Source organism: Ciconia boyciana, chromosome 22 (genome assembly GCF_034638445.1).
Source record: "Ciconia boyciana chromosome 22, ASM3463844v1, whole genome shotgun sequence".
NCBI classification, from domain to species: domain Eukaryota; kingdom Metazoa; phylum Chordata; class Aves; order Ciconiiformes; family Ciconiidae; genus Ciconia; species Ciconia boyciana.
The window spans coordinates 6,399,474-6,422,667 of NC_132955.1; the positions used below are offsets into that span (position 1 = coordinate 6,399,474).

General features: G+C 58.2%; 6 protein-coding genes across 6 annotated transcripts; 3 read left to right on the forward strand and 3 right to left on the reverse strand.

Moving 5' to 3' along the window:
• Positions 1 to 737: 737 nt before the first annotated feature.
• On the reverse strand, positions 738 to 1,513 carry LOC140662414 (feather keratin 1-like). The gene is made up of 2 exons (XM_072885842.1): positions 1,444 to 1,513; positions 738 to 1,054 (listed from the first exon to the last, which is right to left on the reverse strand). Exon 2 carries the CDS (start codon positions 1,050 to 1,052, stop codon positions 738 to 740), a length of 315 nt encoding a protein of 104 aa, XP_072741943.1. The 5' UTR covers positions 1,053 to 1,054; positions 1,444 to 1,513.
• A 3,757-nt stretch (positions 1,514 to 5,270) lies between these two features.
• LOC140662371 (feather keratin 1-like) lies at positions 5,271 to 6,046 on the forward strand. The gene is made up of 2 exons (XM_072885757.1): positions 5,271 to 5,346; positions 5,730 to 6,046. Exons 1-2 carry the CDS (start codon positions 5,271 to 5,273, stop codon positions 6,044 to 6,046), a joined length of 393 nt encoding a protein of 130 aa, XP_072741858.1.
• Positions 6,047 to 8,989: 2,943 nt separating this feature from the next.
• On the reverse strand, positions 8,990 to 9,766 carry LOC140662366 (feather keratin 1-like). The gene is made up of 2 exons (XM_072885753.1): positions 9,697 to 9,766; positions 8,990 to 9,306 (listed from the first exon to the last, which is right to left on the reverse strand). Exon 2 carries the CDS (start codon positions 9,302 to 9,304, stop codon positions 8,990 to 8,992), a length of 315 nt encoding a protein of 104 aa, XP_072741854.1. The 5' UTR covers positions 9,305 to 9,306; positions 9,697 to 9,766.
• A 3,756-nt stretch (positions 9,767 to 13,522) lies between these two features.
• LOC140662374 (feather keratin 1-like) lies at positions 13,523 to 14,298 on the forward strand. The gene is made up of 2 exons (XM_072885760.1): positions 13,523 to 13,598; positions 13,982 to 14,298. Exons 1-2 carry the CDS (start codon positions 13,523 to 13,525, stop codon positions 14,296 to 14,298), a joined length of 393 nt encoding a protein of 130 aa, XP_072741861.1.
• Positions 14,299 to 17,241: 2,943 nt separating this feature from the next.
• On the reverse strand, positions 17,242 to 18,017 carry LOC140662373 (feather keratin 1-like). The gene is made up of 2 exons (XM_072885759.1): positions 17,948 to 18,017; positions 17,242 to 17,558 (listed from the first exon to the last, which is right to left on the reverse strand). The coding sequence occupies exon 2, from the start codon at positions 17,554 to 17,556 to the stop codon at positions 17,242 to 17,244; it is 315 nt and encodes a 104-aa protein (XP_072741860.1). The 5' UTR covers positions 17,557 to 17,558; positions 17,948 to 18,017.
• Positions 18,018 to 21,795: 3,778 nt separating this feature from the next.
• On the forward strand, positions 21,796 to 22,571 carry LOC140662411 (feather beta keratin-like). Its single transcript, XM_072885839.1, has 2 exons — positions 21,796 to 21,871; positions 22,255 to 22,571. Exons 1-2 carry the CDS (start codon positions 21,796 to 21,798, stop codon positions 22,569 to 22,571), a joined length of 393 nt encoding a protein of 130 aa, XP_072741940.1.
• The last annotated feature ends 623 nt before the right edge of the window (positions 22,572 to 23,194 follow it).

The following is a 23,194-nucleotide window of genomic DNA, read 5'->3' on the forward strand; positions in this document are numbered from 1 at the left end:
GCAAAACACCCTTGGGTCGAGATTAAGGACAGTCTAAGAGGGGATGGGAAAAAAGAGAAAAAAGCAAGTGATGTAAAGGCAATCGCCCACCACCTCGCACCAGCAGACCAAATGCCCAGCCAGCCTCTGAAGAACAGCTACTTTCGAAAGACTGCCCACAGTCTTTCAGTTAACAATCATTGTGTTAACAACCACTGCACAACCATCCCCAAAACCCCCCCTCCCAGAATCACCCCGAGGAATACCTCTCTCCCTGGCCATCTCTAGGAGAGCGCCTGCAGGGGAAAGGATGACACAGAGGCGTGGGCTGGGATGCAGCAGAACTTTAATGAGTCAAAAGAGGGAAGCGAGGGCACTCTGAGTGGAGATCCCGGTGCAGGGAGAACCAGGAGCAGACGAGTCTGTGCCCCACGGCTGTGGCAGAGATCCCGCCACGTGTCCATCTGCCTGCCCCATCGAGGGAGCAGGCAGACCAGGTCTTCCCTAGGCTGGCTTTGTGGGGCTCACAGCGCAGGGGAGCACAAGAGAAGAAGGACACGGGAGGGAAAGGAGGGAGTGGAAGAGGGGAAAGGCAGGCATGGGCCGTGCTTTCGGAGAGCCCCGGCTGGCCCTGTCCTTTGCAAGGGGTGCTGGGGTTGCGCAGCCCCTCGGAAAGCGACACCGCAGCGCTCCGTCCCCAGTCCGGTACCATCTTGTGGGTCCCCTGGGGGCCTTCGCCAGGGCCATCGCCAGCACCTTTAGCAGGGGAGGCACCTCCTGCCGCAGTAGCGGCTGCCGAAGCCGGAGAGGCCAAAGCCCCGGGAGGAGATGGGCACTCCCTCAGAGCTGAGGATGCTGCCAACGGCGGCAGAGGTGGAGGACCCCACGGCGGTGCTCTGCGGGAAGGAGCTGAGGATGGGTCCGGGCAGGGTCACCACCACAGGGGAGGGCTGGATGACGACGGTGGAGTCCTGGCACTGCCTGACGCAGGGCTCATTGCAGCTGTTGGCCAGCGGGGTCGGGCCGCAGGGCTGGCATGGCGCACATGGCAGGCACTGGTTGTAGCAGGACATGTCTTGGGGCTGGAGGTGCACCTGGGAGAGAGGGTGGGGGAAGCAGAGCCTGAGGGTGGGTGAGGAGCAGCCTGTCACACCACCACAAAGGAGCCGAGGCACCCACTGGAGACGAGAGCTGGAGACTGTGTAAGGAGGCCCACGGGCTTCTCGTCCCCCTCCGAAGAGCCCTGCCATGAGCAACCAAGCCCAGGGAGATCTCCGCCTAGCCCATAGCTCAGGAGACACCTCAGCCAAGACCCAGCCATGGCACACCTTCTGCCCCTTCCCTCTCCCATGACAAGCAGCTCCGAGACCCGCATGGAACAAAGGGGCAGGTATGCGCTGAGAAATCCCCAAGAAGGAGGAGGACAAGGAGGAGGAGGAAGACAAGAAAGGGCTTCAGACTCACCTTGTTCCCAAGGAGATGGAGGTGAGAGGAGTGGACGAGAGAGTGAGGAGAAGGGCCCGCTTTTATACTGCTCCTGCTCCACCCCAGGCCCACAGTCACTGCACGCGGGCAGTAATTTTCCAGCAGGCTCACCTCCAAAGCAAAACATCCTACCTAATGGCACAGGTTGTGTTTTAGTTCCGTCAATGCTGTCATTTCATTTCCTCATTTCTCACATGCCTGGTCCGCGATGCAGGATCATTTCATGTGCTGGGATGAGAGGCCAAAGGATATCCCAGGCAGAATCGTGTCAGTGTGGGCAGAAGACGAGCCCAAGTGCTGGAGGGGTCCCGTGCAGGCAGGGGATGTTGGCTTGGGGCAGTGAAGTGCAATTGTTTGCAACCCCCTTTGCCGGAAGACGCCCAGCTCGGCCCCGTGCTGCGCACGTCAGCAGAGGACCCCAAGGGTTCCTCTTTTTAAGGACATGCCACGTGCTTCTCTCTCCTCCCTCTCCCTCAGCTCGCTCCAGCAATCGCTGGCCATTGCATCCCTGGGCAGCCAGGCTTTGCCAATGGTTTCAGCTGTCTTCCTCTTGATGCCCTTTGCTCCGGGGAGAACAGTTGCCAGGCTGTCTAAGTATGCAGGGCTGGGGTTAGGAAGGCCAAAGCCCACCTGGCGTTGAATCAGCAAAGCATGTGGAGGGCAACAAGAAAGTCTTCTTCCAGGTAGGTCAGCAGCAAAAGCAAGGCCAGGGCAAAGGCAACCCCAGCGTTGAACGGGGCAGCTTCCCGGGGGGGAATCCCGGCGGGGATATCCCCCGAGGGGATACAGGAAAGGTGGAGATACTCCAAGACTTCCTCGCCTTGGTCTTTTTCGGTAGTATTTGCTGTACAGAATTTGGGCTCCTGCCATTCCTCGGAACGTCTGGAGCAGGGAAGACTTACTCACAGTAGAGGAGGATCACGTCTGGGAACATGTAAACAGATTGGACTGACCTGGTGTCACTACAAGGCTGCCCTCAACTCCCTTTGAAAGTCACAGCAGTCCCAGAATGCATCTGAGGACTGGAAGAAAGCCAATGAGCCTCCTGTCTTCAAGAAGGGCATGAAACAGGAGCCGGAGAATGACAGGCCTGTCAGCCTCACCTCGATCCCTTGCAAAGGTGATGGAGCAAATCATCCGGGAAGCCCTTTCCCAAGATGAAAGGACAAGAAGGTGATTGTGAGTGGTCAGCATGGCTTTATGGAGGGCAAAGCAGGCCTGACAAACCTCATGGCCTTCTTTGAGGACGTGCCTGGCTCCGGTGGGTGAGGGAAGTGCAGCAAACGCTGTTAATCTCATCTAACCAAGGCTTTTGACGCTGTCTCCTGTAACAAGCCTTACAGACCAACTGACAAAATGCAGGCTAGGGAAGAGGGCAGTGCAGGGGACTGAAATCTGGCATGGCTGCTGGCCTCTAAGGGTTGTGATGAGTGGCACAAAGTCCAGGTGGAGGCCAGTCGCTCTTGGTGCACTGCAGGGACCCAGACTAGGGTCAGTATTGTATAACCCCTTTTTTAATGACCTGCAGGGTTGGAAGGATTACACCCTCAGCAAGTCTGCGGATGACACACCACTTGGGGGAGGAGGGCGTTGATACAGCAGACAGCTGTGCTGCTGTTCAGAGGGATGTCAAGAGGGTGGAGACATGGGCAGACAGGAATTTCATGAGGTTCAGCCAAGGGAAATGCAAAAACCTCTTTACGCACAGTCCTGCAGTGGGGGAGGAAGAACCTCATGCATCACTGCAGGCTGGGGCCAATGGGCTGCAAAACAGCTTTGCAGCTGAGGACGTGGGTCCTGGTGGACACCATGAGGCAGCCCCGCGCCCTTGCAGCAACGGCATCCAACAGCATCCTGGGCTGCATTAGGAAGAGGCTTGCTATCAGATTGCGGAAGGTGATCCCTCTTCTCTGCTCAGCACTGCTGAGACCACAACTGCCATGAACTGCGTCGTCCTCGTGGCCCTTTAGTACGAGAGAGGCACTGCCATACCGGAGCCCAGCAAAGGGCCACACAGACAAGTAAAGAATATTAAAGCAAAGCTCAGCTGGCTTTGAGTCTTGCAAGGGGCATCCAGAGAAACAGGCGAAAAGCATCGAGAGCAACATCCACCTCTACAAGAGTAGCTGAAGACTGATGGAGGAAAATGTGGGCCCGCTGCTGACTGGGGCAGCTGATTTCCTGACGAGTGGACAGAGAGCAAGCTGGCGGAAGTCAATGCCCTCTCTCTCTCAGTCTTCACCTACGAGGCCTCCCAGGCTGCTGTGCCTTCTGAAAGAGTCGAAGGAAGGAGGGGGAGCCTTCCCAGCAGCGGGTGGGCATCAAACCAAGGACTGCCTGAGACAAGTCGACCCGTACAAGCCAGCTGATGTGCTCCAGGGCAGGGCTGCTGTACAGGTGGACCTAGACCGGCTCGAGGAATGGGCCCACAGGAGCCTCATGGCATCCAAGAAGGATAAATGGCAAGTCCTGCACCCGGAAAGGAAGAACCTCTTGCATCAGTACGGACTGGGGACTGAACTGTGCTATGAGCACAGACCTCCTCTGGGCAGATCTGCCCACGGGGGCAGGCTCAGCAACGGAGAGAGGCTTGGAGGGTGGAAGGGAGCAGATGCAGAGGCCTCATCTTCCTGGCCAAAGAGACCAGGCTGTGGTGAGGAGCTCTCCTGAAGACTCTGCAGAGGGAAAGAAAGGCTTGCATAAAACATCTCCCCACCGGCTGGGACTCATCCCTGGGTCCCAGGCAATACATCTTCTCCTGGCATTAGGGCACGCCTCCCTCCCATGCCCCAAAGGCCTCCTCAGCCTGAAGCACAAATCAGCACCACTGGGGAGGCAAGAAGAGTTCCTCCAGCTCCCCAGGGAGTGACGGCTGGCAGGACCCTGCAGTGCCACGTGCCTGAGGATGCTCAGGGCGGGCGCGCGCCCAGAAGGGCCCTGCGTACAAAAACAGCTCTCGGACTACATCAAGGAGGCCATGCACTTCCCTGCCCTGCAGACATGGAGGCAGCTGGGACGCGTCCCAGGAGGGCAAGGGAATGCCTTCAGTAGGCAAGCTTCCTGGGATAGACTCTCCCTACCCATGGCGAGTCACGCTCTAATTTTGGATTGGCCCTGTGTCAGCCTTTTGGTGTGAGGCCAAGCCAGGAGTGTGTGCTGTCTGCAGGTCCGTGTCCCGCGCAGGGCTGAATTCCCCTGCGGCCAGGGCAGTTCCATCCCGGCCCCGGGAAAACGAGCTCTGAGCACTGGGCTATGCCCAAGTACGCAGCTCCAGGAAGCCCTAGTGGCCATTGCCCTCAGCCTGACCTTCTTGCCCGCACTCCCGCAGCTTGGGGGGCTTGCAAGATGGTCAGCGTGTTTGGAGAAGTGGCCAGGCCTTTGTGTGTCCCGCAGGTCAGGGTCCAAAGCCTGCGGCCAAAGCGCATGGTGTTGTGAGGAGAGTGGGAGGAACAAGATGTTGTCCCGAGCCCCAACACCCCCCTCAGGTAGTGAGGAAGAACCCAACTCCACGGGGCTCCGCTTGGGGCTTGTCTTCTGGGGCCGTACTGATATGTTCCTGCATGGGAAATCCTTGGGCTTCTCATCCCGGTACTCGAAAGGAGCCTCCGTGGCCGAGTGGCCATGTCAGAAATGAGGAAATGTAATGGCAGCGTTGACGGAAACCAAAACACAACCTCTGCCATTAGGTAGGATATTTTGCTCTGGAGGTGAGTCTGTTGGGAAATTACTGCCCTCGTCACCACTACTGCCCTCGTCACCATTACTGCCCACAGTCACTACTGCCAGGTGACTGTGCACCTGGGGCGATGCAGGAGCAGAATAAAAGCAGGCCCTTCTCACTCTCTCATCCACTCCTCTCGCCTCCATCTCCTTGGGAACAAGGTGAGTCTGAAGCCCTTTCTCCTCCTTCTCCTCCTCCTCTGGCATTCCTCAGCCCATACGTGCCCCTTTCTCCCATGTGGAGTTTTGGGACGGCTTGCCATGGGAGAGGGAAGGGGGCAGAAGGCGTGACATGGAGAGAGGCTGGGGCTTGGCTGAGGTGTCTCCTGAACTTGGGTAGGTGGGGATCTCCCTGGCCTTGGTCACTCTCGGCGGGGCTCTTCTGAGGGAAAGGAGAAGCCTGTGGGCCTCCCTACACAGTCTCCAGCTCTCATCTCCACTTCGTGCCTTGAGTCCCTCGTGCTGGGGTGACAGGCTGCTCCTTACCCATCTCCCCTGCTCTGCTTCCCCCCGCCCTCTCTCCCAGGTGCACCTCCAGCCCCAAGACATGTCCTGCTACAACCAGTGCCTGCCATGTGCGCCATGCCAGCCCTGCGGCCCGACCCCGCTGGCCAACAGCTGCAATGAGCCCTGCGTCAGGCAGTGCCAGGACTCCACCGTCGTCATCCAGCCCTCCCCGGTGGTGGTGACCCTGCCCGGACCCATCCTCAGCTCCTTCCCGCAGAGCACCGCCGTGGGGTCCTCCACCTCTGCCGCCGTTGGCAGCATCCTCAGCTCTGAGGGAGTGCCCATCTCCTCCGGGGGCTTTGGCCTCTCCGGCTTCGGCAGCCGCTACTGCGGCAGGAGGTGCCTCCCCTGCTAAAGGTGCTGGCGATGGCCCTGGCGAAGGCCCCCAGGGACCCACAAGATGGTACCGGACTGGGGACGGAGCATTGTGGTGTTGCTTTCCGAGGGGCTGAGCAACCCCAGCACCCCTTGCAAAAGGACAGGGCCAGCCTGGGCTCTCCGAAAGCACGGCCCATGCCTGCCTTTCCCCTCTTCCACTCCCTCCTTTCCCTCCCGTGTCCTTCTTCTCTTGTGCTCCCCTGCGCTGTGAGCCCCACAAAGCCAGCCTAGGGAGGACCTGCTTGCCCTGCTCCCTCGATGGGGCAGGCAGATGGACACGTGGCGGGATCTCTGCCACAGCCATGGGTCGCAGACTGCTGCCTGCCCCTGCTTCTCCCTGCACTGGGGCCTCCACTCGGATCAGCCCCATTTCCCTCTTTTGACTCATTAAAGTTCTGCTGCATCCCACACCATGCCTTTGTCTCATCCTTTCCCCTGCACACGCTCTCCCAAGATGGCCAGGGAGAGAGATGTTGCTCAGGGGTGGTTCTGGGAGGGTTTTGGGGGATGGTTGTGCACTGACTGTTAACACAGCCTTGCTTTGAGTATCCTTAGTCGTGCATTGGGTGACCCTCTGCTTTCTGAACTTCTCTACCTATGTGGGGTATACGGGGATAGAATCAGCCAACGTAGTTCAGTCACTACCATAACTTTGTCGTGTACACCTTTTCTTTTTCCTTGGTGAGCTCAGCCTTGTGAAGCAAGTAGTCAGGAGTGGGGGGGGAAGAATGTGTTCTTGACAAGGCAGAGGCAATACCTTCCCTGGAAAGCCTCGGAGAACCGGTCCTAACCACAGCATGGAGATTTAGAGTTGCGGGGTGAGGAGAAGACCAGGTGGAAGATAAAAGCTTGAGAACAGTAAGGGAACATACTGCCACAGCATCTTTGGGAAAACATTGTCCCAACAGCTGGGGTCCACGGGTCTTGTGGTCTTCTAGCCGGTGCAGCAATGCTTTTTGCAATCTTGTTTCCTTCCACGGAGCATTCAGGAGAGCTCCTGCACGCTACCCGTCTCCTCAGCCGGGACGCTCATTGCCCTCACAGCCCTCCTCCTCATTGCTGGCCCTATCCCCAGTGGGCAGAGGCACAAAAGGCAGGCCTGGGAACATACGATCACAGCATAATCAAGTTGGAAAGGACCTCCAGAGGTCATCAGATCCGACCCCTTGCTCCAAGCTCAGTCAGCCACGAGCGTCCAAGGAGGGTTACTGCACAGCCTCCCCAGGCAACCTGTTCCACTGCTTGACTCTCCTCTTGGTGAAAACCATTTTCTTCCTATCAAGTCCAAACCTCTCATCTTTCAACATGAGCCCATTGTCTCTAGTCCTCCAACCACACGCTGCCACAGTGTTGAGCCTGGATCTGTCTTCTAGGGGACCTCACCACAGCTACTCCAAAGCTGCTCTTCGGTCTCCCACCAAGAGAGCGTCTTCTCTTCACGCTCAGCAAGCTGGACCAAGTGCTACAGCTCCTCACCATCCTGGACACCCTCTGCTGAACTCATTCCACTTGGTCAAGGTCTTTCTTACATGACACCTTTCTTGTATTTAGAGCAGCGGTTTAGATGCCATCAGGTGAGTGCTGAGCGGAGTGGGATACTCGCTACCCTCTATCTCCTAGCTCAGGTCCTGCTCATACTGCCCGGGATGCTGAGGAAAGCCCTTGATGTCCAGGAACAGTGCTGGGAGTCCCACTTGTTTTGATGGGGTTACCACACAAGCACCTTTTCCTGGCCCTGCTTTTGGGCTGCTGCTTCTCAGGGGTGGAAGCATGTGTGGAGAGACAGGGTCTGTTGCTACCAAGCCAGCTGCCATTGGAGGCTCTGGACCACGCCCAGCTGTGTCCTGCAGCAGTTCAGCTCCTCTCCTTCCTCAGCTGTGAGTCTTTCTGCAGCCTTTGCTGCTGGTCACTGCACTGCTCTGGAGAGCTCCTGGACAACCCTTTGAGACACCCAGCCCACACCCGCTGCCCCTCTTCCTGCCCTGAGTCTCTCCCTGCCTCCCTCTCCCCAGAAACTTTTCCAGGAAGCCCTGGGCACAGACAGCGAAGGAGCGGGGCAAGGAGGACATGCACTGCCCGTGGGCCTGTGGGGTGTGCTGACCCCAGCAAGCACTAAGCGCCCACCAGCTTTTCTCTTAATCTGCTGTCCCAGTGCGACGGGGGGAGAATTGGAAGAGCAAGAGAGCAAAACACCCTTGGGTCGAGATTAAGGACAGTCTAAGAGGGGATGGGAAAAAAGAGAAAAAGCAAGTGATGTAAAGGCAATCGCCCACCACCTCGCACCAGCAGACCAAATGCCCAGCCAGCCTCTGAAGAACAGCTACTTTCGAAAGACTGCCCACAGTCTTTCAGTTAACAATCATTGTGTTAACAACCACTGCACAACCATCCCCAAAACCCCCTCCCAGAATCACCCCGAGGAATACCTCTCTCCCTGGCCATCTCTAGGAGAGCGCCTGCAGGGGAAAGGATGACACAGAGGCGTGGGCTGGGATGCAGCAGAACTTTAATGAGTCAAAGAGAGGGAAGCGAGGGCACTCTGAGTGGAGATCCCGGTGCAGGGAGAACCAGGAGCAGACGAGTCTGTGCCCCACGGCTGTGGCAGAGATCCCGCCACGTGTCCATCTGCCTGCCCCATCGAGGGAGCAGGCAGACCAGGTCTTCCCTAGGCTGGCTTTGTGGGGCTCACAGCGCAGGGGAGCACAAGAGAAGAAGGACACGGGAGGGAAAGGAGGGAGTGGAAGAGGGGAAAGGCAGGCATGGGCCGTGCTTTCGGAGAGCCCCGGCTGGCCCTGTCCTTTTGCAAGGGGTGCTGGGGTTGCGCAGCCCCTCGGAAAGCGACACCGCAGCGCTCCGTCCCCAGTCCGGTACCATCTTGTGGGTCCCCTGGGGGCCTTCGCCAGGGCCATCGCCAGCACCTTTAGCAGGGGAGGCACCTCCTGCCGCAGTAGCGGCTGCCGAAGCCGGAGAGGCCAAAGCCCCCGGAGGAGATGGGCACTCCCTCAGAGCTGAGGATGCTGCCAACGGCGGCAGAGGTGGAGGACCCCACGGCGGTGCTCTGCGGGAAGGAGCTGAGGATGGGTCCGGGCAGGGTCACCACCACAGGGGAGGGCTGGATGACGACGGTGGAGTCCTGGCACTGCCTGACGCAGGGCTCATTGCAGCTGTTGGCCAGCGGGGTCGGGCCGCAGGGCTGGCATGGCGCACATGGCAGGCACTGGTTGTAGCAGGACATGTCTTGGGGCTGGAGGTGCACCTGGGAGAGAGGGTGGGGGAAGCAGAGCCTGAGGGTGGGTGAGGAGCAGCCTGTCACACCACCACAAAGGAGCCGAGGCACCCACTGGAGACGAGAGCTGGAGACTGTGTAAGGAGGCCCACGGGCTTCTCGTCCCCCTCCGAAGAGCCCTGCCATGAGCAACCAAGCCCAGGGAGATCTCCGCCTAGCCCATAGCTCAGGAGACACCTCAGCCAAGACCCAGCCATGGCACACCTTCTGCCCGCTTCCCTCTCCCATGACAAGCAGCTCCGAGACCCGCATGGAACAAAGGGGCAGGTATGCGCTGAGAAATCCCCAAGAAGGAGGAGGACAAGGAGGAGGAGGAAGACAAGAAAGGGCTTCAGACTCACCTTGTTCCCAAGGAGATGGAGGTGAGAGGAGTGGACGAGAGAGTGAGGAGAAGGGCCCGCTTTTATACTGCTCCTGCTCCACCCCAGGCCCACAGTCACTGCACGCGGGCAGTAATTTTCCAGCAGGCTCACCTCCAAAGCAAAACATCCTACCTAATGGCACAGGTTGTGTTTTAGTTCCGTCAATGCTGTCATTTCATTTCCTCATTTCTCACATGCCTGGTCCGCGATGCAGGATCATTTCATGTGCTGGGATGAGAGGCCAAAGGATATCCCAGGCAGAATCGTGTCAGTGTGGGCAGAAGACGAGCCCAAGTGCTGGAGGGGTCCCGTGCAGGCAGGGGATGTTGGCTTGGGGCAGTGAAGTGCAATTGTTTGCAACCCCCTTTGCCGGAAGACGCCCAGCTCGGCCCCGTGCTGCGCACGTCAGCAGAGGACCCCAAGGGTTCCTCTTTTTAAGGACATGCCACGTGCTTCTCTCTCCTCCCTCTCCCTCAGCTCGCTCCAGCAATCGCTGGCCATTGCATCCCTGGGCAGCCAGGCTTTGCCAATGGTTTCAGCTGTCTTCCTCTTGATGCCCTTTGCTCCGGGGAGAACAGTTGCCAGGCTGTCTAAGTATGCAGGGCTGGGGTTAGGAAGGCCAAAGCCCACCTGGCGTTGAATCAGCAAAGCATGTGGAGGGCAACAAGAAAGTCTTCTTCCAGGTAGGTCAGCAGCAAAAGCAAGGCCAGGGCAAAGGCAACCCCAGCGTTGAACGGGGCAGCTTCCCGGGGGGGAATCCCGGCGGGGATATCCCCCGAGGGGATACAGGAAAGGTGGAGATACTCCAAGACTTCCTCGCCTTGGTCTTTTCGGTAGTATTTGCTGTACAGAATTTGGGCTCCTGCCATTCCTCGGAACGTCTGGAGCAGGGAAGACTTACTCACAGTAGAGGAGGATCACGTCTGGGAACATGTAAACAGATTGGACTGACCTGGTGTCACTACAAGGCTGCCCTCAACTCCCTTTGAAAGTCACAGCAGTCCCAGAATGCATCTGAGGACTGGAAGAAAGCCAATGAGCCTCCTGTCTTCAAGAAGGGCATGAAACAGGAGCCGGAGAATGACAGGCCTGTCAGCCTCACCTCGATCCCTTGCAAAGGTGATGGAGCAAATCATCCGGGAAGCCCTTTCCCAAGATGAAAGGACAAGAAGGTGATTGTGAGTGGTCAGCATGGCTTTATGGAGGGCAAAGCAGGCCTGACAAACCTCATGGCCTTCTTTGAGGACGTGCCTGGCTCCGGTGGGTGAGGGAAGTGCAGCAAACGCTGTTAATCTCATCTAACCAAGGCTTTTGACGCTGTCTCCTGTAACAAGCCTTACAGACCAACTGACAAAATGCAGGCTAGGGAAGAGGGCAGTGCAGGGGACTGAAATCTGGCATGGCTGCTGGCCTCTAAGGGTTGTGATGAGTGGCACAAAGTCCAGGTGGAGGCCAGTCGCTCTTGGTGCACTGCAGGGACCCAGACTAGGGTCAGTATTGTATAACCCCTTTTTTAATGACCTGCAGGGTTGGAAGGATTACACCCTCAGCAAGTCTGCGGATGACACACCACTTGGGGGAGGAGGGCGTTGATACAGCAGACAGCTGTGCTGCTGTTCAGAGGGATGTCAAGAGGGTGGAGACATGGGCAGACAGGAATTTCATGAGGTTCAGCCAAGGGAAATGCAAAAACCTCTTTACGCACAGTCCTGCAGTGGGGGAGGAAGAACCTCATGCATCACTGCAGGCTGGGGCCAATGGGCTGCAAAACAGCTTTGCAGCTGAGGACGTGGGTCCTGGTGGACACCATGAGGCAGCCCCGCGCCCTTGCAGCAACGGCATCCAACAGCATCCTGGGCTGCATTAGGAAGAGGCTTGCTATCAGATTGCGGAAGGTGATCCCTCTTCTCTGCTCAGCACTGCTGAGACCACAACTGCCATGAACTGCGTCGTCCTCGTGGCCCTTTAGTACGAGAGAGGCACTGCCATACCGGAGCCCAGCAAAGGGCCACACAGACAAGTAAAGAATATTAAAGCAAAGCTCAGCTGGCTTTGAGTCTTGCAAGGGGCATCCAGAGAAACAGGCGAAAAGCATCGAGAGCAACATCCACCTCTACAAGAGTAGCTGAAGACTGATGGAGGAAAATGTGGGCCCGCTGCTGACTGGGGCAGCTGATTTCCTGACGAGTGGACAGAGAGCAAGCTGGCGGAAGTCAATGCCCTCTCTCTCTCAGTCTTCACCTACGAGGCCTCCCAGGCTGCTGTGCCTTCTGAAAGAGTCGAAGGAAGGAGGGGGAGCCTTCCCAGCAGCGGGTGGGCATCAAACCAAGGACTGCCTGAGACAAGTCGACCCGTACAAGCCAGCTGATGTGCTCCAGGGCAGGGCTGCTGTACAGGTGGACCTAGACCGGCTCGAGGAATGGGCCCACAGGAGCCTCATGGCATCCAAGAAGGATAAATGGCAAGTCCTGCACCCGGAAAGGAAGAACCTCTTGCATCAGTACGGACTGGGGACTGAACTGTGCTATGAGCACAGACCTCCTCTGGGCAGATCTGCCCACGGGGGCAGGCTCAGCAACGGAGAGAGGCTTGGAGGGTGGAAGGGAGCAGATGCAGAGGCCTCATCTTCCTGGCCAAAGAGACCAGGCTGTGGTGAGGAGCTCTCCTGAAGACTCTGCAGAGGGAAAGAAAGGCTTGCATAAAACATCTCCCCACCGGCTGGGACTCATCCCTGGGTCCCAGGCAATACATCTTCTCCTGGCATTAGGGCACGCCTCCCCTCCCATGCCCCAAAGGCCTCCTCAGCCTGAAGCACAAATCAGCACCACTGGGGAGGCAAGAAGAGTTCCTCCAGCTCCCCAGGGAGTGACGGCTGGCAGGACCCTGCAGTGCCACGTGCCTGAGGATGCTCAGGGAGGGATGTGCTCAGAAGGGCCCTGCGTACAAAAACAGCTCTCGGACTACATCAAGGAGGCCATGCACTTCCCTGCCCTGCAGACATGGAGGCAGCTGGGACGCGTCCCAGGAGGGCAAGGGAATGCCTTCAGTAGGCAAGCTTCCTGGGATAGACTCTCCCTACCCATGGCGAGTCACGCTCTAATTTTGGATTGGCCCTGTGTCAGCCTTTTGGTGTGAGGCCAAGCCAGGAGTGTGTGCTGTCTGCAGGTCCGTGTCCCGCGCAGGGCTGAATTCCCCTGCGGCCAGGGCAGTTCCATCCCGGCCCCGGGAAAACGAGCTCTGAGCACTGGGCTATGCCCAAGTACGCAGCTCCAGGAAGCCCTAGTGGCCATTGCCCTCAGCCTGACCTTCTTGCCCGCACTCCCGCAGCTTGGGGGGCTTGCAAGATGGTCAGCGTGTTTGGAGAAGTGGCCAGGCCTTTGTGTGTCCCGCAGGTCAGGGTCCAAAGCCTGCGGCCAAAGCGCATGGTGTTGTGAGGAGAGTGGGAGGAACAAGATGTTGTCCCGAGCCCCAACACCCCCCTCAGGTAGTGAGGAAGAACCCAACTCCACGGGGCTCCGCTTGGGGCTTGTCTTCTGGGGCCGTACTGATATGTTCCTGCATGGGAAATCCTTGGGCTTCTCATCCCGGTACTCGAAAGGAGCCTCCGTGGCCGAGTGGCCATGTCAGAAATGAGGAAATGTAATGGCAGCGTTGACGGAAACCAAAACACAACCTCTGCCATTAGGTAGGATATTTTGCTCTGGAGGTGAGTCTGTTGGGAAATTACTGCCCTCGTCACCACTACTGCCCTCGTCACCATTACTGCCCACAGTCACTACTGCCAGGTGACTGTGCACCTGGGGCGATGCAGGAGCAGAATAAAAGCAGGCCCTTCTCACTCTCTCATCCACTCCTCTCGCCTCCATCTCCTTGGGAACAAGGTGAGTCTGAAGCCCTTTCTCCTCCTTCTCCTCCTCCTCTGGCATTCCTCAGCCCATACGTGCCCCTTTCTCCCATGTGGAGTTTTGGGACGGCTTGCCATGGGAGAGGGAAGGGGGCAGAAGGCGTGACATGGAGAGAGGCTGGGGCTTGGCTGAGGTGTCTCCTGAACTTGGGTAGGTGGGGATCTCCCTGGCCTTGGTCACTCTCGGCGGGGCTCTTCTGAGGGAAAGGAGAAGCCTGTGGGCCTCCCTACACAGTCTCCAGCTCTCATCTCCACTTCGTGCCTTGAGTCCCTCGTGCTGGGGTGACAGGCTGCTCCTTACCCATCTCCCCTGCTCTGCTTCCCCCCGCCCTCTCTCCCAGGTGCACCTCCAGCCCCAAGACATGTCCTGCTACAACCAGTGCCTGCCATGTGCGCCATGCCAGCCCTGCGGCCCGACCCCGCTGGCCAACAGCTGCAATGAGCCCTGCGTCAGGCAGTGCCAGGACTCCACCGTCGTCATCCAGCCCTCCCCTGTGGTGGTGACCCTGCCCGGACCCATCCTCAGCTCCTTCCCGCAGAGCACCGCCGTGGGGTCCTCCACCTCTGCCGCCGTTGGCAGCATCCTCAGCTCTGAGGGAGTGCCCATCTCCTCCGGGGGCTTTGGCCTCTCCGGCTTCGGCAGCCGCTACTGCGGCAGGAGGTGCCTCCCCTGCTAAAGGTGCTGGCGATGGCCCTGGCGAAGGCCCCCAGGGGACCCACAAGATGGTACCGGACTGGGGACGGAGCATTGTGGTGTTGCTTTCCGAGGGGCTGAGCAACCCCAGCACCCCTTGCAAAAGGACAGGGCCAGCCTGGGCTCTCCGAAAGCACGGCCCATGCCTGCCTTTCCCCTCTTCCACTCCCTCCTTTCCCTCCCGTGTCCTTCTTCTCTTGTGCTCCCCTGCGCTGTGAGCCCCACAAAGCCAGCCTAGGGAGGACCTGCTTGCCCTGCTCCCTCGATGGGGCAGGCAGATGGACACGTGGCGGGATCTCTGCCACAGCCATGGGTCGCAGACTGCTGCCTGCCCCTGCTTCTCCCTGCACTGGGGCCTCCACTCGGATCAGCCCCATTTCCCTCTTTTGACTCATTAAAGTTCTGCTGCATCCCACACCATGCCTTTGTCTCATCCTTTCCCCTGCACACGCTCTCCCAAGATGGCCAGGGAGAGAGATGTTGCTCAGGGGTGGTTCTGGGAGGGGTTTTGGGGGGATGGTTGTGCACTGACTGTTAACACAGCCTTGCTTTGAGTATCCTTAGTCGTGCATTGGGTGACCCTCTGCTTTCTGAACTTCTCTACCTATGTGGGGTATACGGGGATAGAATCAGCCAACGTAGTTCAGTCACTACCATAACTTTGTCGTGTACACCTTTTCTTTTTCCTTGGTGAGCTCAGCCTTGTGAAGCAAGTAGTCAGGAGTGGGGGAAGAATGTGTTCTTGACAAGGCAGAGGCAATACCTTCCTGGAAAGCCTCGGAGAACCGGTCCTAACCACAGCATGGAGATTTAGAGTTGCGGGGTGAGGAGAAGACCAGGTGGAAGATAAAAGCTTGAGAACAGTAAGGGAACATACTGCCACAGCATCTTTGGGAAAACATTGTCCCAACAGCTGGGGTCCACGGGTCTTGTGGTCTTCTAGCCGGTGCAGCAATGCTTTTTGCAATCTTGTTTCCTTCCACGGAGCATTCAGGAGAGCTCCTGCACGCTACCCGTCTCCTCAGCCGGGACGCTCATTGCCCTCACAGCCCTCCTCCTCATTGCTGGCCCTATCCCCAGTGGGCAGAGGCACAAAAGGCAGGCCTGGGAACATACGATCACAGCATAATCAAGTTGGAAAGGACCTCCAGAGGTCATCAGATCCGACCCCTTGCTCCAAGCTCAGTCAGCCACGAGCGTCCAAGGAGGGTTACTGCACAGCCTCCCCAGGCAACCTGTTCCACTGCTTGACTCTCCTCTTGGTGAAAACCATTTTCTTCCTATCAAGTCCAAACCTCTCATCTTTCAACATGAGCCCATTGTCTCTAGTCCTCCAACCACACGCTGCCACAGTGTTGAGCCTGGATCTGTCTTCTAGGGGACCTCACCACAGCTACTCCAAAGCTGCTCTTCGGTCTCCCACCAAGAGAGCGTCTTCTCTTCACGCTCAGCAAGCTGGACCAAGTGCTACAGCTCCTCACCATCCTGGACACCCTCTGCTGAACTCATTCCACTTGGTCAAGGTCTTTCTTACATGACACCTTTCTTGTATTTAGAGCAGCGGTTTAGATGCCATCAGGTGAGTGCTGAGCGGAGTGGGATACTCGCTACCCTCTATCTCCTAGCTCAGGTCCTGCTCATACTGCCCGGGATGCTGAGGAAAGCCCTTGATGTCCAGGAACAGTGCTGGGAGTCCCACTTGTTTTGATGGGGTTACCACACAAGCACCTTTTCCTGGCCCTGCTTTTGGGCTGCTGCTTCTCAGGGGTGGAAGCATGTGTGGAGAGACAGGGTCTGTTGCTACCAAGCCAGCTGCCATTGGAGGCTCTGGACCACGCCCAGCTGTGTCCTGCAGCAGTTCAGCTCCTCTCCTTCCTCAGCTGTGAGTCTTTCTGCAGCCTTTGCTGCTGGTCACTGCACTGCTCTGGAGAGCTCCTGGACAACCCTTTGAGACACCCAGCCCACACCCGCTGCCCCTCTTCCTGCCCTGAGTCTCTCCCTGCCTCCCTCTCCCCAGAAACTTTTCCAGGAAGCCCTGGGCACAGACAGCGAAGGAGCGGGGCAAGGAGGACATGCACTGCCCGTGGGCCTGTGGGGTGTGCTGACCCCAGCAAGCACTAAGCGCCCACCAGCTTTTCTCTTAATCTGCTGTCCCAGTGCGACGGGGGGAGAATTGGAAGAGCAAGAGAGCAAAACACCCTTGGGTCGAGATTAAGGACAGTCTAAGAGGGGATGGGAAAAAAGAGAAAAAAGCAAGTGATGTAAAGGCAATCGCCCACCACCTCGCACCAGCAGACCAAATGCCCAGCCAGCCTCTGAAGAACAGCTACTTTCGAAAGACTGCCCACAGTCTTTCAGTTAACAATCATTGTGTTAACAACCACTGCACAACCATCCCCAAAACCCCCCCTCCCAGAATCACCCCGAGGAATACCTCTCTCCCTGGCCATCTCTAGGAGAGCGCCTGCAGGGGAAAGGATGACACAGAGGCGTGGGCTGGGATGCAGCAGAACTTTAATGAGTCAAAAGAGGGAAGCGAGGGCACTCTGAGTGGAGATCCCGGTGCAGGGAGAACCAGGAGCAGACGAGTCTGTGCCCCACGGCTGTGGCAGAGATCCCGCCACGTGTCCATCTGCCTGCCCCATCGAGGGAGCAGGCAGACCAGGTCTTCCCTAGGCTGGCTTTGTGGGGCTCACAGCGCAGGGGAGCACAAGAGAAGAAGGACACGGGAGGGAAAGGAGGGAGTGGAAGAGGGGAAAGGCAGGCATGGGCCGTGCTTTCGGAGAGCCCCGGCTGGCCCTGTCCTTTGCAAGGGGTGCTGGGGTTGCGCAGCCCCTCGGAAAGCGACACCGCAGCGCTCCGTCCCCAGTCCGGTACCATCTTGTGGGTCCCCTGGGGGCCTTCGCCAGGGCCATCGCCAGCACCTTTAGCAGGGGAGGCACCTCCTGCCGCAGTAGCGGCTGCCGAAGCCGGAGAGGCCAAAGCCCCCGGAGGAGATGGGCACTCCCTCAGAGCTGAGGATGCTGCCAACGGCGGCAGAGGTGGAGGACCCCACGGCGGTGCTCTGCGGGAAGGAGCTGAGGATGGGTCCGGGCAGGGTCACCACCACAGGGGAGGGCTGGATGACGACGGTGGAGTCCTGGCACTGCCTGACGCAGGGCTCATTGCAGCTGTTGGCCAGCGGGGTCGGGCCGCAGGGCTGGCATGGCGCACATGGCAGGCACTGGTTGTAGCAGGACATGTCTTGGGGCTGGAGGTGCACCTGGGAGAGAGGGTGGGGGAAGCAGAGCCTGAGGGTGGGTGAGGAGCAGCCTGTCACACCACCACAAAGGAGCCGAGGCACCCACTGGAGACGAGAGCTGGAGACTGTGTAAGGAGGCCCACGGGCTTCTCGTCCCCCTCCGAAGAGCCCTGCCATGAGCAACCAAGCCCAGGGAGATCTCCGCCTAGCCCATAGCTCAGGAGACACCTCAGCCAAGACCCAGCCATGGCACACCTTCTGCCCCTTCCCTCTCCCATGACAAGCAGCTCCGAGACCCGCATGGAACAAAGGGGCAGGTATGCGCTGAGAAATCCCCAAGAAGGAGGAGGACAAGGAGGAGGAGGAAGACAAGAAAGGGCTTCAGACTCACCTTGTTCCCAAGGAGATGGAGGTGAGAGGAGTGGACGAGAGAGTGAGGAGAAGGGCCCGCTTTTATACTGCTCCTGCTCCACCCCAGGCCCACAGTCACTGCACGCGGGCAGTAATTTTCCAGCAGGCTCACCTCCAAAGCAAAACATCCTACCTAATGGCACAGGTTGTGTTTTAGTTCCGTCAATGCTGTCATTTCATTTCCTCATTTCTCACATGCCTGGTCCGCGATGCAGGATCATTTCATGTGCTGGGATGAGAGGCCAAAGGATATCCCAGGCAGAATCGTGTCAGTGTGGGCAGAAGACGAGCCCAAGTGCTGGAGGGGTCCCGTGCAGGCAGGGGATGTTGGCTTGGGGCAGTGAAGTGCAATTGTTTGCAACCCCCTTTGCCGGAAGACGCCCAGCTCGGCCCCGTGCTGCGCACGTCAGCAGAGGACCCCAAGGGTTCCTCTTTTAAGGACATGCCACGTGCTTCTCTCTCCTCCCTCTCCCTCAGCTCGCTCCAGCAATCGCTGGCCATTGCATCCCTGGGCAGCCAGGCTTTGCCAATGGTTTCAGCTGTCTTCCTCTTGATGCCCTTTGCTCCGGGGAGAACAGTTGCCAGGCTGTCTAAGTATGCAGGGCTGGGGTTAGGAAGGCCAAAGCCCACCTGGCGTTGAATCAGCAAAGCATGTGGAGGGCAACAAGAAAGTCTTCTTCCAGGTAGGTCAGCAGCAAAAGCAAGGCCAGGGCAAAGGCAACCCCAGCGTTGAACGGGGCAGCTTCCCGGGGGGGAATCCCGGCGGGGATATCCCGGATATCCCGGGGGGATATCCCCCGAGGGGATACAGGAAAGGTGGAGATACTCCAAGACTTCCTCGCCTTGGTCTTTTCGGTAGTATTTGCTGTACAGAATTTGGGCTCCTGCCATTCCTCGGAACGTCTGGAGCAGGGAAGACTTACTCACAGTAGAGGAGGATCACGTCTGGGAACATGTAAACAGATTGGACTGACCTGGTGTCACTACAAGGCTGCCCTCAACTCCCTTTGAAAGTCACAGCAGTCCCAGAATGCATCTGAGGACTGGAAGAAAGCCAATGAGCCTCCTGTCTTCAAGAAGGGCATGAAACAGGAGCCGGAGAATGACAGGCCTGTCAGCCTCACCTCGATCCCTTGCAAAGGTGATGGAGCAAATCATCCGGGAAGCCCTTTCCCAAGATGAAAGGACAAGAAGGTGATTGTGAGTGGTCAGCATGGCTTTATGGAGGGCAAAGCAGGCCTGACAAACCTCATGGCCTTCTTTGAGGACGTGCCTGGCTCCGGTGGGTGAGGGAAGTGCAGCAAACGCTGTTAATCTCATCTAACCAAGGCTTTTGACGCTGTCTCCTGTAACAAGCCTTACAGACCAACTGACAAAATGCAGGCTAGGGAAGAGGGCAGTGCAGGGGACTGAAATCTGGCATGGCTGCTGGCCTCTAAGGGTTGTGATGAGTGGCACAAAGTCCAGGTGGAGGCCAGTCGCTCTTGGTGCACTGCAGGGACCCAGACTAGGGTCAGTATTGTATAACCCCTTTTTTAATGACCTGCAGGGTTGGAAGGATTACACCCTCAGCAAGTCTGCGGATGACACACCACTTGGGGGAGGAGGGCGTTGATACAGCAGACAGCTGTGCTGCTGTTCAGAGGGATGTCAAGAGGGTGGAGACATGGGCAGACAGGAATTTCATGAGGTTCAGCCAAGGGAAATGCAAAAACCTCTTTACGCACAGTCCTGCAGTGGGGGAGGAAGAACCTCATGCATCACTGCAGGCTGGGGCCAATGGGCTGCAAAACAGCTTTGCAGCTGAGGACGTGGGTCCTGGTGGACACCATGAGGCAGCCCCGCGCCCTTGCAGCAACGGCATCCAACAGCATCCTGGGCTGCATTAGGAAGAGGCTTGCTATCAGATTGCGGAAGGTGATCCCTCTTCTCTGCTCAGCACTGCTGAGACCACAACTGCCATGAACTGCGTCGTCCTCGTGGCCCTTTAGTACGAGAGAGGCACTGCCATACCGGAGCCCAGCAAAGGGCCACACAGACAAGTAAAGAATATTAAAGCAAAGCTCAGCTGGCTTTGAGTCTTGCAAGGGGCACCCAGAGAAACAGGCGAAAAGCATCGAGAGCAACATCCACCTCTACAAGAGTAGCTGAAGACTGATGGAGGAAAATGTGGGCCCGCTGCTGACTGGGGCAGCTGATTTCCTGACGAGTGGACAGAGAGCAAGCTGGCGGAAGTCAATGCCCTCTCTCTCTCAGTCTTCACCTACGAGGCCTCCCAGGCTGCTGTGCCTTCTGAAAGAGTCGAAGGAAGGAGGGGGAGCCTTCCCAGCAGCGGGTGGGCATCAAACCAAGGACTGCCTGAGACAAGTCGACCCGTACAAGCCAGCTGATGTGCTCCAGGGCAGGGCTGCTGTACAGGTGGACCTAGACCGGCTCGAGGAATGGGCCCACAGGAGCCTCATGGCATCCAAGAAGGATAAATGGCAAGTCCTGCACCCGGAAAGGAAGAACCTCTTGCATCAGTACGGACTGGGGACTGAACTGTGCTATGAGCACAGACCTCCTCTGGGCAGATCTGCCCACGGGGGCAGGCTCAGCAACGGAGAGAGGCTTGGAGGGTGGAAGGGAGCAGATGCAGAGGCCTCATCTTCCTGGCCAAAGAGACCAGGCTGTGGTGAGGAGCTCTCCTGAAGACTCTGCAGAGGGAAAGAAAGGCTTGCATAAAACATCTCCCCACCGGCTGGGACTCATCCCTGGGTCCCAGGCAATACATCTTCTCCTGGCATTAGGGCACGCCTCCCCTCCCATGCCCCAAAGGCCTCCTCAGCCTGAAGCACAAATCAGCACCACTGGGGAGGCAAGAAGAGTTCCTCCAGCTCCCCAGGGAGTGACGGCTGGCAGGACCCTGCAGTGCCACGTGCCGGAGGATGCTCAGGGAGGGGATGTGCTCAGAAGGGCCCTGCGTACAAAAACAGCTCTCGGACTACATCAAGGAGGCCATGCACTTCCCTGCCCTGCAGACATGGAGGCAGCTGGGACGCGTCCCAGGAGGGCAAGGGAATGCCTTCAGTAGGCAAGCTTCCTGGGATAGACTCTCCCTACCCATGGCGAGTCACGCTCTAATTTTGGATTGGCCCTGTGTCAGCCTTTTGGTGTGAGGCCAAGCCAGGAGTGTGTGCTGTCTGCAGGTCCGTGTCCCGCGCAGGGCTGAATTCCCCTGCGGCCAGGGCAGTTCCATCCCGGCCCCGGGAAAACGAGCTCTGAGCACTGGGCTATGCCCAAGTACGCAGCTCCAGGAAGCCCTAGTGGCCATTGCCCTCAGCCTGACCTTCTTGCCCGCACTCCCGCAGCTTGGGGGGCTTGCAAGATGGTCAGCGTGTTTGGAGAAGTGGCCAGGCCTTTGTGTGTCCCGCAGGTCAGGGTCCAAAGCCTGCGGCCAAAGCGCATGGTGTTGTGAGGAGAGTGGGAGGAACAAGATGTTGTCCCGAGCCCCAACACCCCCCTCAGGTAGTGAGGAAGAACCCAACTCCACGGGGCTCCGCTTGGGGCTTGTCTTCTGGGGCCGTACTGATATGTTCCTGCATGGGAAATCCTTGGGCTTCTCATCCCGGTACTCGAAAGGAGCCTCCGTGGCCGAGTGGCCATGTCAGAAATGAGGAAATGTAATGGCAGCGTTGACGGAAACCAAAACACAACCTCTGCCATTAGGTAGGATATTTTGCTCTGGAGGTGAGTCTGTTGGGAAATTACTGCCCTCGTCACCACTACTGCCCTCGTCACCATTACTGCCCACAGTCACTACTGCCAGGTGACTGTGCACCTGGGGCGATGCAGGAGCAGAATAAAAGCAGGCCCTTCTCACTCTCTCATCCACTCCTCTCGCCTCCATCTCCTTGGGAACAAGGTGAGTCTGAAGCCCTTTCTCCTCCTTCTCCTCCTCCTCTGGCATTCCTCAGCCCATACGTGCCCCTTTCTCCCATGTGGAGTTTTGGGACGGCTTGCCATGGGAGAGGGAAGGGGGCAGAAGGCGTGACATGGAGAGAGGCTGGGGCTTGGCTGAGGTGTCTCCTGAACTTGGGTAGGTGGGGATCTCCCTGGCCTTGGTCACTCTCGGCGGGGCTCTTCTGAGGGAAAGGAGAAGCCTGTGGGCCTCCCTACACAGTCTCCAGCTCTCATCTCCACTTCGTGCCTTGAGTCCCTCGTGCTGGGGTGACAGGCTGCTCCTTACCCATCTCCCCTGCTCTGCTTCCCCCCGCCCTCTCTCCCAGGTGCACCTCCAGCCCCAAGACATGTCCTGCTACAACCAGTGCCTGCCATGTGCGCCATGCCAGCCCTGCGGCCCGACCCCGCTGGCCAACAGCTGCAATGAGCCCTGCGTCAGGCAGTGCCAGGACTCCACCGTCGTCATCGAGCCCCCTCCTGTGGTGGTGACCCTGCCCGGACCCATCCTCAGCTCCTTCCCGCAGAGCACCGCCGTGGGGTCCTCCACCTCTGCCGCCGTTGGCAGCATCCTCAGCTCTGAGGGAGTGCCCATCTCCTCCGGGGGCTTTGGCCTCTCCGGCTTCGGCAGCCGCTACTGCGGCAGGAGGTGCCTCCCCTGCTAAAGGTGCTGGCGATGGCCCTGGCGAAGGCCCCCAGGGACCCACAAGATGGTACCGGACTGGGGACGGAGCATTGTGGTGTTGCTTTCCGAGGGGCTGAGCAACCCCAGCACCCCTTGCAAAAGGACAGGGCCAGCCTGGGCTCTCCGAAAGCACGGCCCATGCCTGCCTTTCCCCTCTTCCACTCCCTCCTTTCCCTCCCGTGTCCTTCTTCTCTTGTGCTCCCCTGCGCTGTGAGCCCCACAAAGCCAGCCTAGGGAGGACCTGCTTGCCCTGCTCCCTCGATGGGGCAGGCAGATGGACACGTGGCGGGATCTCTGCCACAGCCATGGGTCGCAGACTGCTGCCTGCCCCTGCTTCTCCCTGCACTGGGGCCTCCACTCGGATCAGCCCCATTTCCCTCTTTTGACTCATTAAAGTTCTGCTGCATCCCACACCATGCCTTTGTCTCATCCTTTCCCCTGCACACGCTCTCCCAAGATGGCCAGGGAGAGAGATGTTGCTCAGGGGTGGTTCTGGGAGGGGTTTTGGGGGGATGGTTGTGCACTGACTGTTAACACAGCCTTGCTTTGAGTATCCTTAGTCGTGCATTGGGTGACCCTCTGCTTTCTGAACTTCTCTACCTA